General features: G+C 39.9%; 2 protein-coding genes across 2 annotated transcripts; both read right to left on the bottom strand.

Annotated features, from left to right (window-relative positions):
* Positions 1 to 644: 644 nt before the first annotated feature.
* On the bottom strand, positions 645 to 2292 carry rh50 (Rh50-like protein). The gene has a single exon (XM_034586776.1). The coding sequence runs from the start codon at positions 2290 to 2292 to the stop codon at positions 844 to 846; it is 1449 nt and encodes a 482-aa protein (XP_034442667.1). The 3' UTR covers positions 645 to 843.
* A 5395-nt stretch (positions 2293 to 7687) lies between these two features.
* LOC117762246 lies at positions 7688 to 13698 on the bottom strand. The gene is made up of 6 exons (XM_034586784.1): positions 13422 to 13698; positions 10692 to 10808; positions 10587 to 10611; positions 10447 to 10499; positions 10286 to 10344; positions 7688 to 8528 (listed from the first exon to the last, which is right to left on the bottom strand). Exons 1-6 carry the CDS (start codon positions 13636 to 13638, stop codon positions 8271 to 8273), a joined length of 729 nt encoding a protein of 242 aa, XP_034442675.1. The 5' UTR covers positions 13639 to 13698; the 3' UTR covers positions 7688 to 8270.
* Positions 13699 to 13908: the final 210 nt, after the last annotated feature.

Here is a 13908-nt window from a genome sequence, read left to right as displayed (position 1 = left end):
GATGTGTTGAGATTTCTTATCTGTAAAATTGGTTGAGACTTTTGAGTCAAGATGTGAAACAGAAAAAGGGAAATTCATGCTTTTGCTCCCTTTATTTTATTTTTCTGAAGTTAAGCCCTTTATTTGAACAAGCACAATTTTCACATTTTATTTATTTTCTCTTATTTTGAAATGCAGCCCTACTTTTATTTAGTTAATGAGAGAACATTATACATATCTGCAATCATACATATATGTTCAGTTCTTTGTTACGTGACAATAAATATTGTCCAAATGTTTTTGAATCGTACTGAATTCATTTGATTTGACAGTCAGGTATTTAGTACATGCAGATGTTGATACAACTACTAGGCTACTTATATATCACACTAAATAGTTAGACATTATGATCTTCCGGGCCTTTGCTTCATGACATTTTCTCTAACTGGACCTCTTTAAATTTTAGTTGAATACCCCTGCTATATATGATGCCCAATAAATGAGGCTGACGCATACAGTAACCACTGGATAAGTGTCATAGTGGGAAACTGATATATAACAGATATCATAAATGACAAAAAGGTTGTATTTAAAAAAATAAATCATTTATTTCAAATAAAATGAATAACACACCGCATATCACATCATGTGTTTTTTCTATGAACAACAATCAATTTCCATTTCACATACAAAAATACAAGCAGTTTCTTGTGAATGATTTATGTTTCAAAAACATCCAGCTCAAAATCCATATATATTTGAAACACTTTAAAATAGTTTTATTGAAAATAATTCAAAAAGGAAATGACTTATACAAAAACACTGAATGCTCCTACAAGCATTCATGAATACTAATGCTATCTACTAATTGACTTTGCGGTTCATTGTATCCATAGGCAGCCCTTTTTCATCACAGTTTACTGGGATCTTGTTGAATACGCTCTCAAAGTCTGATGGCATGTCAAAGAAAAGCTCATCATCGAAACAGTCCTCGTCAGCTGGGGACGCCATGCAGGGCAACTTCAGGACCAAGCCGGTGAGCAGCCCACCCACTGCAGCAACTGCTATGGTAGAGAAAATAGCTGCAACCTGGTAGAGAGCTTGTTCCTGTGCAGTACGACCCAAGCCCGGCTTCAGTCCGGGAATCAACCTCTGCAGCTCCAGCAGCTTTGGATCTCCTGCAGGTGGAGCACGATGGGAGAAGATCTGATACATGCTGGGCCCGTATGTTTCCTCATTGGCTAAGAGGATAGCACAGATTGCTGCTGTGGATGATATCAGGCCAGTGATCCCATGGAGATTGTGAATTCCACACTGGTCTTGGATCCTCAAATGTTGGGCTAAAAAGGGAGTCAGGTATCTGTAGCCAAGAAAACAGGCAGTACAGCCCATGATGCCCAGGGCGTATGCAGCGGCAGGAGAAATCATCATGTCTACAGAAGCACCAACAGTCACACCACCTGCCAAAGTCACATTCTGAATGTCAGCCATTGTGAGCTTTCCTCTCTTGTTAAACACTGCAGAGAGGGCGAAAGCCGTCATCGTGGATGAGGTCAGACCTATAAAAGTGTGGAGAACTGCTCTGTGTTGATCATCACCCTTTAAGGTCAGAGCAGAGTTGAATGATGGCCAGAACACCCAAAGGAACAGGGTTCCCATGACAGATAGGATATCAGAATGATAACTGGTTGTCTCTTTAGGATGTCCATTATTCAGGCTCGGGCGGAACAGAACAAATGTCACTCCAAGACCAAAGTAGCAGGCAAACAAGTGAATAAGAATAGAGCCTCCTGCATCATTGATTCTAATGTATTTCAATACAGCCCACTCTGTCACAGCAAAGACAGGGATCTCCAGCAATGCCATAACCAGGAGCTGAACAGGACTGGTCTTTCCGAGCACAGCTCCAAACGAGATGAGCACCACAGCACAGGCAAACTCGGCATTCAGCAGGTTGATCACCCCCAGGTGAATTTGACCATTGTAATAAAACTGGAAGAAACCTTGAATCAGGATGGCCCACTGGATGGAAAATGTAGCTGTTAGAAAGTTGAAGACCATTCCACTGAAGCCGTAGAATCGGAAAAAGGCGAGTAGGCAACCAAAACCTATGAAGATCATCACCTGCACATCGGCAAAGAAGGGATAGTCGCGATACAGAGAGTTCTCCATTGGGTTGGTCTCATTGTTCTGCAGCTTCGCATTGCTATTGTCATCATAGGTGACGAAGAAAAAATACAGAACCATGATGACAACCTCCAACACCAGCACGAGCACCGGCAGGCGCACTCTCAAACTTGTAGAGACATTCATGATGCACAACTCACAGTCCAGAGAGAAGCTCCCCAAGCAGTGGCCACACTCCTTTTATGCTTCTATTTTATCAGATAAGAACAGCTAATGACATTGGTGAAAGAGCCTAACCCCTATACATGGTTTAACACTGCAGCACCAGGAGTGCAGGCTGACAACTTGAATCCCTCAGATTCCTTAAAATGAGTCAAAAAGTTACATTTCTGAAAGTAGATTTTAAGAGGATGAATGAAAGGTAAATATTAATTAATTAATTAATTAATAAAGATACTGATATTACTAAAAAATTGTGGTAGTAAATGCAGAGCCACTTCAGTTTCATTCATTTTCTCATGTTTTACTTTTGACGAATGAAATCTAATTTGTGATACCATAGACAATTATTATATCTGATATTCTCTTCTGGAGCCGCTTTCCCGTTTGCACGCACACACTGCACACTGCGGTAGCATCACTACTTCCGGCAGCGGAAATTTAGGCTAAAAACACGGTGTAAATTACGCCGTTTCGAGTAAAATTTGAATGTCGGGGCTTACGGACACCATTTACTTTAATTGTATTGGCTGCAATGCTGCCAATACAATTTCCTTTTTGAATTATTGTCAATAAAACTATTTTAAAGTGTTTAAAATAAATATGGATTTTGAGCTGGATGTTTTTGAAACATAAATCATTCACAAGAGACTGCTTGTATTTTTGTATGTGAAATGGAAATTGACTGTTATTCATAGAAAAAATACATGATGTGATATGCGGGGTGTTATTCATTTTATTTGAAATAAATGATTTTTTTTTTTTTAAATACAACCTTTTTGTTTTTTATGATATCTGTTATATATCAGTTTCCCACTATAAATAACACTTATCCAGTGGTCATCATATACAGAATAGAATAATAAGTAATAATAAAGAGCTTTTAGTGGTTAAGTATTTGACATAATAAAGTATATATTAGTCTTCTAGTGTATATTTAAATAGGGACTCAACCAAAGCTACAAAAATGAAGCAGAAGAAAAGCAAAATGCAGCATTTTTACCGACATGAGATTGAGGATTACTGCAACACTTTCTGTGGGCACAAAGTGTTCTGTTAAACTCAAATAGGTTGTCAGCTTCCAGTAGCTTTAGATATCACACTTGTGGCAAGGCAACAGAACAGCATTGCAATTAAACTAAAACTAATACAAAGTTATTTTTACAATACTTTAGATCTTTTTTTAAAGATCGTCTGCTTTTCAATAAGGTTCTGTCAACATTTACCACTGACCTGTTATACATATTGATTGATGAATTATATAATTTATGATGTCCCCATTGATGTCATAAAACTCATGACCATGATAACCTCGCTTGGCACCAGGATCTAACTAATTCCTCTTCTTTGTAGACTCCTTTCTTGTGCCACAATTTATTGTTATTTATTTTTATGCACTGTCTTTGAATACATTAATTGGTGTCTGTTGTGAAGCTACTCCACTTACAATAATTCATATCTTTTCAGTGTTATATTCTCAGTGTTATATCTTTCAGTGTTATATCTCGTTATATTGACATGTCATATCTCCATGTGATTATTAGTACACTTGCCTCACCCTGCATACATGTGTCACATGCATGGATTTATAACCACTTTTACATAATAATCACCAAAGATGCCAGAGTGCTCCGTTTATCTGAAGGCTATCGACTAAGGTCTATGATGACCAATTAGTTCATAAATAGTTTCGAATTACAGTAAAATAGATGACATCTGACCACTGAACAAGTCAACTAGACTTAGAATCTGACCAACTATACTTCATACTTTTTAAAAGTCTTCAAGTTTTCAATACTTGGTGCTGTTAGCATATATTAATGGACATTCGAAAGGTATCGATACCCTCACTCCACTCGTACAGCAAGGCCAAAGCTTGTGTTTTGCCAAAAGTCCTGCCAACCTCTCTGAAGCTTTTGAATCTCATGTCAATAAAAAGTTTATTGTGTCCATAGCACAATAAGCAATAAAGAACTGATAAATACTGATAAGTATGCTCTGCCAGGATTGTGGATGCCTGCATCCACATGAATACTATTAGTAACAGAGGTTGAAGGACAACAAGTGTTATCTAATCATGCAGGTTTCATGGAAATTGCATATTCTGATTCTAAGTTGCTGACACATACAGTGCTTGGATGTTGCTTTGATCCTCCTTCTCATGGGGAAGTTCCTCCTTTGAAAATGGTGTCACATCTACAGATAATTTGGGGGAAATAATAGACACATACAGTGTTGTCCAACTCAATGCAAGTGTTAATTAGTGGAGGTGAATATGTTTGTTATCTCAACACAGCAGACACGCGAGAAACGCCCGGACAATTAATTTATGTTTATTCTCGTGTGTGTCTGATGCAATAAAGTATGTTAAAAAGTGAATGGTTCGTCTCTGGTTGCTGTGGTGAGAGCCCCGTGGCAAGGTCAACTGCCACATCGGCGTTCCATCGTCGTCTTCTTGGCGGTATGTGTATTGTGTGATTCCCCGAAGCAACTCTTACCAACAGCTGTGCTGGTCAACGCTACCCCCTCTTCACTGATCCTATGTTTTAAATATTCAGTGTGGGTGCAGCAGGTGGATGGTCTGGTTCTGGGACTCTCTTGCAGTGACTGGCATGAATCCACGTTGTCCTCTCAGCGTCCTTCACCGCCGTGTGGGTTGTTAACAGGATCTGGTATGGTCCTGTCCAGCGTCTGTGTCGCCAACTTTTCCGCCTTAGGTCTTTCACTACCACCCAGTTGCCGGGCTTCAGGTCATGAAGTGGTCCAGTCGCTGGGGTAGGGAATGCGTCTTTAACCCCATCTGTGTATTTGCAGCCACATCTCCTTCAAAGTGCACGCTCATCTGCTGTGGCTCTAAGTTGGAGTTCCTGCAGGTCAGCCATGGGGGTGGTTGGGTCGACCTGTAAGAGAATGTGTGAAGCAGATAGGGGCTGCCGAGCAGTTGCATCTGCTCCGGCATTACCTTGTGATACTGGGTCATTATTAGAAGTGTGAGCATCACATTTACATACTGCAACCTGTTCGGGGAGGAGGACAGCATCAAGCATCTGAGACACTAGAGCATGATGTGCAATTGGTTTGCCTGATGATGTAAGGAATTCTCTGTGTTTCCAAATCGTGCCAAAATCATGTACTACACCAAATGCATATCTACTGTCAGTGTAGATATTTACCCTTTTCCCCTTAGCCAATTTGCATGCTTCAATGAGAGCAGTGAGCTCTGCTGCTTGTGCAGGGAGAGGTCGTGCAATCAATGTATCATGTGCTGTTACCACAGAGAAACCAACTTGATTTTCTCCCGTGTCTGAATTGCGAGATGCTGATCCATCCACAAACATTCTGGATTCTGCAAAGGTGTGTCCTGTAAGTCTGGTCTGGGGAAACAAACTTCGGTTATTGTTACTACACAGTTGTGTTGTTCACCATCTCCTTCTGTTGGAAGAAGAGTAGTTTTAGCTGTCTTATACTAAAACTCCCCCCAGTTGGAAACCCACATTCTTTCATTCACACTTGTATCAGACTTAGTGCTGTGTCACCATAGTTCCTTCGCATGAAGTTCATATTAGGACTACTCAGATCAGTTCCATTATCCAAATCATCAAATTTTTCATTACTGTTACTTTTACCCATATTTAAAAAAAATGTATGTTAAGTTTTAGTTACCTTAAGTCTTTAATCAATCTCCAAAACGCTTTCGTAAGGTACAAAATAGGAAACTCAGTAATATTAATATCCTCAACATATTGTAATATCCCCTATATAATATAACCAATAGTAATTTCCTTTTACTTACTTGGTCTTTGGTAATTTCTCAATTTATCTCTTTTTTTAATTTTTTTTAAAATTTTTAATTTAATACACATTCAAATATCCTGCCTTTATCTGAACATGAATCATAGTGCCTTAAAGAAGTTAAGTTCTCTGCACTTTTGGAGTCTTGTTTCAACAATGCAAATACAACTCCTTTTCTGTGGTTGTGCTCTTAACAAACTCTTTAAGGTACCTCGTCAGTCTACCTTCCAGCTTCCGGCTTTCAACCGTCTGGAGGATCCAATCCCCTTAGACCAACTTCTCCATAACACTATGTTTACTGGTAAAAAATAATAAATAAAAATACACTTGAAATCTCAGATCCTCACCAGATAGATCGCAGCGCTGAGACGATCCGGGCTCGGGTCTCGGTCCCTGCATCTCACCCGTCCTACTGGGGAGGTTAAGGTTGGAAACTATTTTCCCAAGAAGATCACTCAACCGTAGACACCGAGTCCAGATGCGTCCAGTCGTGCGATCCCACTTCTGACACCAAATTGTGATGGAAATCTGGAAATACAAGAGGCTGGAAACACCAAAGTTATCCACGTGTATTTTAATAGGGGCTTTCTGCAGAAAGGATCAACACAGAGGGTCACAAGGATCTCAGAGTGAAGATCGAGAACAGCCAAATACAAGGATCTTATATAGGAGAACTGAGGGCTGTCTCTCTGAACCAATCCAGACTGGTTCTGTAGGCGCAGGAGAGAGAGGAATCTAAACACAAACAACTGATTTACAAGGAGATAAGCAGACATACATTCCGTTCTTTGGAGCGTAAATAAGTGACTAAAGGTTCTGGCAGGTCACCAAAGGTAAACTTGAATCTGCCATGAGGCAGGTCACCAAAAGGTAAACTTGAATCTGCCATGAGGCAGGTCACCAAAAGGTAAACTTGAATCTGCCATGAGGCAGGTCACCAAAAGGTCATCTTGGCAGTTACACATGGTATGAAAAGCAGAGATAGTATACAGTGTGGTTAATATATAGTATATGGCATAGTGGTATAATTTTCCATTACAGTTTTTATACTTTACTACTAGTTTAGATTATTTCAGTGTTTCTGCTTCTTGGCTGCACTCTTGTTGCATTACTGATTTCAAATCACTGATTCTCAATTTGATTTGCAGTGATTTACTCACAGTATTCAACCCAATGAAAACAAAATAATTAAAGGATTGCCAGTCCCCTCCCATGTGTACGACTGTTCTGTTGAAGGACAGTGTTACAACTGTCCTGTAACTACACTATTAATCATTACAAAAGATTATTATCTTCCACATTGATTTTATTGCCTGAACTGTTATCACTACCATGGTAAATATGGTTTGGTGATGGAATTTACAAAGTAATGACTAAAATTACCCTTTTCCAAGAATTTAAATGTATGTATAATAATATATTTTATTTGTATCGCTTGAAGTAATGAGTGAGGCGCAGTGAAAATGTAAAAAACATAAGCAAGAAGTAAGCAGTTTTTAATAAATGTATGTTGCAGTAAATGAAATTTTACAGAGCCTGACAACTGAATTATTGAACAAAACTACTATGATAGAGTCAAACAAAGTTTACTTTTTATTTCTTCTTCTTATCATTGTTATTATAATTACTATTATCTCAGCAATGTTATCAGGTGGAAATGCATCAAGGATTCTGTGATTTGGCAGGTTTAAACATTAACATATCAGATGTGCACAACCTTAATTGAACCTTAGAAGAGATTAGGATGAGTCAAAGCAGACAAACATCCCTGACCTGATCGACAGAGGAAGTAAAAGCACAAGTTAAAAAAAAAAATTTTACTTATTGATATCTGAATTTTGAATGCAGATTGATGTATATGCAGAGTTTTACTTCAATAATCCATGAGTATCATTTCTCTAACAAATACATTACCAAACACCAGCTGTATTTCTTTTGATTTAGGTAAAACTCCAAAACAAGCTTACAATAACTGCATTGACTGATTGTTCTCTAGTAAAACTACTACCAGTGAGTTGCATGAGAGATATGTGTGCATGTGCACCATCACCTCACAAGTCATTTTTGATATGATGACAAACAGTGCTATCTAGTGGCTGCAGGTCACCTTACAAAAAGACCATTTGTTGCATGTCAGCATCTGTAACCTTTTTTCAGAGATGGTTGGCATAGTCCTCTCCGGTGTCTGCAGTGACGAACATTTTGGTGCGCTGAGTTTGCACAGACGCGTATAAATCAGACATGGTGGAGACGACGTCTGTGTTGCCTTCATCTTCTTTCTCTGGCTCCGGGGCCACCTCAGTCTCCAACTGAACTACATCTGAGTACATCTGTATCTGTGGAGAGCTGCGACCAGACTGTGGCCGCGGAGGTTTCAGACTCAGATTGGCATAGAAGTCCTGAGGTTTGGTCTTGAGGGAGAGACAAAAAACAAAACTATATCAGTGTGTGTCTGTCTGTCTGTCTGTCTGTCTGTCTGTCTGTCTGTCTGTGTGTGTGTATACTCGCATGAGTACTGCCACTGGTCTGTCTTTGGACTAACTTGGGAACTAACCAACTACCTGAGGAAGGCTATTAACATTATGACATATATATATCTCTAGAAGGGAAAAAAAGGGAACGTGTATGTTTGGAAAAATATGGGGGAAAAATCCCTCAAGATGCTCTTGAGTGCAGGGATGGAACATTTTGATGCAAAAAGGGAAATAAACCAAGGCACTCTTGCGTTTTCATATTTTTCACAGCAAGTGTGCCTTGTGATAGATGCGTATTTTAAAAACTTACCTGGTAGTCCCACTGTTTCACTGACTTTAAAGTACCAAATGTGTATCATAAAACTTCTGGTGCTCACAGATGGCAACGAATTTTAAGGCTAAAACTATTTGCATCGCCCTGCACAAATTGGTGGTAATTCAGCCATGTCCTTATCGGCACAAGACACTGTCACAGTGAACATTTAAGCAAATTTAACCCTCGTGTTGTTCCTGGGTCACCGGAAAGCCGAGCGGCGGACGCCCAGAGAGGAACCAGGGGTTGCGGGTAGTGCTTGATGTCACGGAGGGACTGCGCGGTCGCAACGTCACGTGCGACAATTACTTCACCTCCTACGAACTCGCACGGCAGCTCCTGGAGAGGAAGATCACCGTGGTCGGCACGGTTCGGAAGAACAAGCCCGAGCTCCCGACCGGGCTGCTCGCGGTCAAGGGGAGAGAGGTGTGCCCATCCAAGTTCGCATTCACGCCCACCGCCACTCTGGTGTCCTACATCCCAAAGAAAAATAAGAACGTGGTGCTCCTGAGCACGCGGCACGCGGAGGCCGACGTCAGCGACCGCGAGGACGGGAAACCGGTCATCGTCCTGGACTACAACCGCAACAAAGGAGGCGTGGACAACCTAGACAAGGTGATCGGAACGTACAGCTGCAGGAGGATGACCGCGCGGTCGTCTTCCACAACATCCTCGACGTCTCTTCGTACAACGCCTTCGTGATATGGAGAGAGATCAACCCCGACTGGATTCCGGGCAAGCGGGAAACAAGCGGAGGGTGTTCCTAGAGCAGCTGGGAAAGGCTCTCGTGACTCCGTTCATCGCACGAAGGGAGCGCATCCCCCGCACGGAAGTGTCCGCCGCGGTTGTGAAGGCTGTGAAAGCCGCCGCCGCCACCACGCGGAGAGCTCTTGACCACGACGACAACGCTCGACCCGAGCGTCCGGCCTCCTCCCTAGCCTTAGTCGCCGCCGCAGCAGCCCCGCTCGGGGCGAGTAAGAGGAAGAGGTGTCAGATATGCCCCAGGAAAAAGGACTGTAAAACTCACTCCGTGTGCCGCGGGTGTAACAAATACATCTGCAAGGGCTGCTCACTTGTCTATCGTCCTACGTGTGCGTGCTAATATGTGGTGGGCTATGTGAGGGGGCCAACAGCCGGGGGAAGCAGGGACAACACAAGGGTTAAATCCAAAATCATCTTGTCTTGTCCTTATAAAGGCATTCTGAATCTTTTAATTTTTTTTCTTGTTGCTGCTTCGGGTTTATTTTTCTGCTGCTTCTCTTTATCACATATGACAATGGAAATTACTCCGAGGGTAACTGATGTGAATAGCAGTTTCAGAACATGATGAGTTTATTTTTGTAAAAGGGTTTCAGGACTGAAACTGTGAGTTAGAACTCACTCTCTGTCGGTCCCTCACAGACGAGTGTGGAGGATCATCTTCTCTGAACGAAGGCCCATCTATGGAAAACATCATCACACTGTTAGCAGATGCAAATGTGTATAAGGCAAAGACTCACAAATGTATTAAGACATACACATGCTCACACACAATGTACTTACCTGTTTGTATGTTTCCATAAATAGGATTTTCTTCCATCTGCCTCTGACTCCGACTTAAGATTGATATACAGAGAGGAGATATGTTATTTTTAATCTCCGGTTCTCCACATTTAGATCATTTCATGATTTACTTTACATACCTTTTTCTTCCACATGTCCCTTTTCCTGGAAAAATACATTCACCGTCAAATACAGACACTTAATTTGTTTTAACAGGATTTAAAAAAAGCTAATAATATAATTACCTCTGCAACATTTTGATACACAGCAGAAAATATTCACAGATAGTGAGACTGCCAGCATCGCACCGATACCTCCAAACAGCCACTGTCTTTGACACAGTGAAAGAAAGTCATCGGAGCCTGGAGAAAATGGAGAGAAAGAACTGTATTTATTATGGACCCTTTGACATTTTTAAATATCCCCTCCAGATGTGAGTGTTGTGCAGGTCACATATTTGGCAATGAATGGCTTCCATATTAAGAAAATCACATTTTTGTGTTTGTATGTAACACAACCATTTATCAGCTGTCAGTGCAGTCAATGTGACAAACTCAGTCTAATCAGAAGGAGATTTTGTAAATGTGAAGCTGCATTTGGCCCAGGGCTGGAATATGTTAACTAGAGACCAAAGCTCCTCCATCCAGTTGTGAAAAGGAGGCCAGGATTGATTCAACTGGGTGTTTGTTTGTAAAACTCAAAGGATCAGATAGAAGTGCCCTTGAGCATCGTATAAATAATTTCCCAGTTCTGTACACTAGCAGTTAACATTTCTATTGTTAAATTATCTTTTTTTTTTAAGCCTTGAATAAGATTTGTTAAAAAGAACTATTACACATAACAGTTGCAGTGTAAACATCCAAACGGTTTCCATCCCTGCTGGGAAAACAAGACACCAGAGTAAATCATGAGAAAAAGCCTAGCAGCAGTTCCCTTAAGCAAAACATTGACACTTTCTTGAGTGGATCTGCTCAAGCATCAACAGCAGAAGATGTGGTTTTCCTCAGGCGACCAAATGCATGAATATTTGAACTGTAGGATTGCAGAGCACACACGGTTTTTGGTGCAAGAATACATTCTCAGCAAAGCATGCTGGATGCATTTGCTACCCTGCAACACATTTGCAAAACCTTGTTTCAGTCGAGCACACTGTGGTAGATTGATGTTTCACAGAATCTATAGCATACCTGAGTAAAATCAAATATTCAGTCAATACACCATTCTTGTGCGACATAGACATTTTCACTATCAGCTTCACATGGTTTCTTTGGTATCTTAAAATTCTTTAATTTAGTTTAAAGTTAGAGTTTAAAGTTGTACGGACGTGTCTGTTGTAATATTTGACCCTTGAAAAGGTCCAGTTGGGTTAATGAGGTCAAACATGCTTAAATGATTATATTATTGTAGTTTAAGTAGCATGTAAATATATAGAATAGTTGACGTTCTGCAAACCCTATCTGTGATTGTCTTTTCAGATAAAAACACAGGTAAACAAATTTACAATGCAAACACAACACATTGTATTGATATCTGAATTGATATATTATTTATTGTCATTGTGGTGGTCTGTCACTTCATTATGATGTGAAACACATTCCCTGCATGATTTTATTAAGTAAATCATTACATCACATTGTTTCCATGACATCACATTAAGAGTCATGGTGTTGAGTAATTATGAAGTTGTCACCCCGGCCTATACAGACAAACTAAGTTATATTTAATTGAACCCCAACAAATGTGGAATAAATAAAAGAGGTCATACACACAAACTTAATTTCTGCCTTATTTTATAAGTTCACTGTGCACTTATGGGGATTTCTGACAAATAAATCCCACAGTTTGGTTTCTTTTAGCTTGGTTCAAACATCTTTTATAACCAATAACTATAACCAATATTTTACAAAACTAATGTGACAAATGAGGAGGTGAAAAATAACATGACTGTGAAAGGGGATGTTTAATGAATCGAGAGAATTGTCAGCCATTGTCAACATTTTTAGCTGTCCAGCCAAGAATATACTGTTTTAGCTAACTCAACATTTTCATAATGCGGATTGTGGCCACACGCTTTGTGCATCACACAACTGTTTTACCAACTGTCAATTCAAAAACGTGTATTAGTGGTGCTTTCAAGATGGTTGTATAATGGATGACAATGTTGGTTTAACTGGAGACACACGCCACTCTGTGTGGTTTGAGTTTGTAATTTGTCAGAGGTCCAATGTGCTCTTTTGGCAGATGAAGAGCTGGCAAAAATGGGAAAGTAAATGGACAAATGATTGGTAACTAAACATAAACAGAGTAATGAATGCCCATTTACGTTCTCCTTTCAGCATACCTTTCTTATGTGAATTCGTTGCCAAGTGCTTGATCTTGGTGCAAACTGTCGCTCTCTTAATATTGTAAAGTCTTGATAATACTGTGTAAAAGCCTCAGATAATTTAGGTAGTGATTCAATTGAAGTGATTCAAGTGATTCAAGTGATTCAAGTGAATCTATTGAATTTTATTTTCATCTTACTAGATGAAAATAAAATTCAATAGATTCCTCACACAATCTCATACTTCAATGTTGGATCATCTCCTGGTATTGATCTTCTCCTGACCTCAAATTATCTAAATGCACAACATCCTATACTAACCAGCTAAATGTTTTATTTTGCCAACTGGGATACTTAGTGTGACTAACTTGCACTTTCATTTCTACAAATGAGTGTACTTTTTTCAACTGTATTATTTAAATGTAAATTTTGTGTCAAGAACCCGTTCCTGAATGTTGCAATTGCAGGTTTTGTAGTATTGTATTTTATGTAAAATTGCTAAATTACTCCCTCCTGCCAAATAATAGCATAATCCTGATTCCTTGTCATTGACATGTAAAATGCAAATGTGATACTTACCCTTTACATCTCATATCCACTCTTACCTCAAAATTTTTAATTTCACAGCGTTGAGTCTTCGTTCAAAACTTACCATTCGGTTGTGAGGCATTGCAAAACACTTCCATCAAACAAATATGTTTTAAGCAAGGACCGTTCTCTCTGCTTCTCCCCGTATCTGCCTCTTTCTGCACTGTGCCTATAGAGAACAAGTCTATATAGCATATGTTGTGTGTTGGCACATTGTGGTGCTTTTCAGGGGAGGAGACGGTTTTTCTAGGTACTGTTGACACACAACAGGATGTGTGCATTTGCAGAAAACCACTAACGTTTGTTAGATTGATACAAACCTCCAAGGCAACAGGTAATGAGCCTGCAACGGTGTTAACCTCCACTAACATTTATCAATGTTAAGGAATATGAGCACAGAAAGCAGTTTTACTTTAATTAATATATTGTCATTTATCAAAATGTGGTCGCCATTTACTTCAATTGTGTTGGATTTGCCTGTACCCCTGTTTACCCCTGAAACTCCTTTGAGTTTTGTGGACTTCACCCACTCCTGGTATGAGTAAGATGTG

This window comes from Hippoglossus hippoglossus, chromosome 5 (genome assembly GCF_009819705.1).
Source record: "Hippoglossus hippoglossus isolate fHipHip1 chromosome 5, fHipHip1.pri, whole genome shotgun sequence".
NCBI lineage: Eukaryota > Metazoa > Chordata > Actinopteri > Pleuronectiformes > Pleuronectidae > Hippoglossus > Hippoglossus hippoglossus.
The sequence above is the reverse complement of the archived record's forward strand: the minus strand, read 5'-3'. Positions and strand labels throughout refer to the sequence as shown.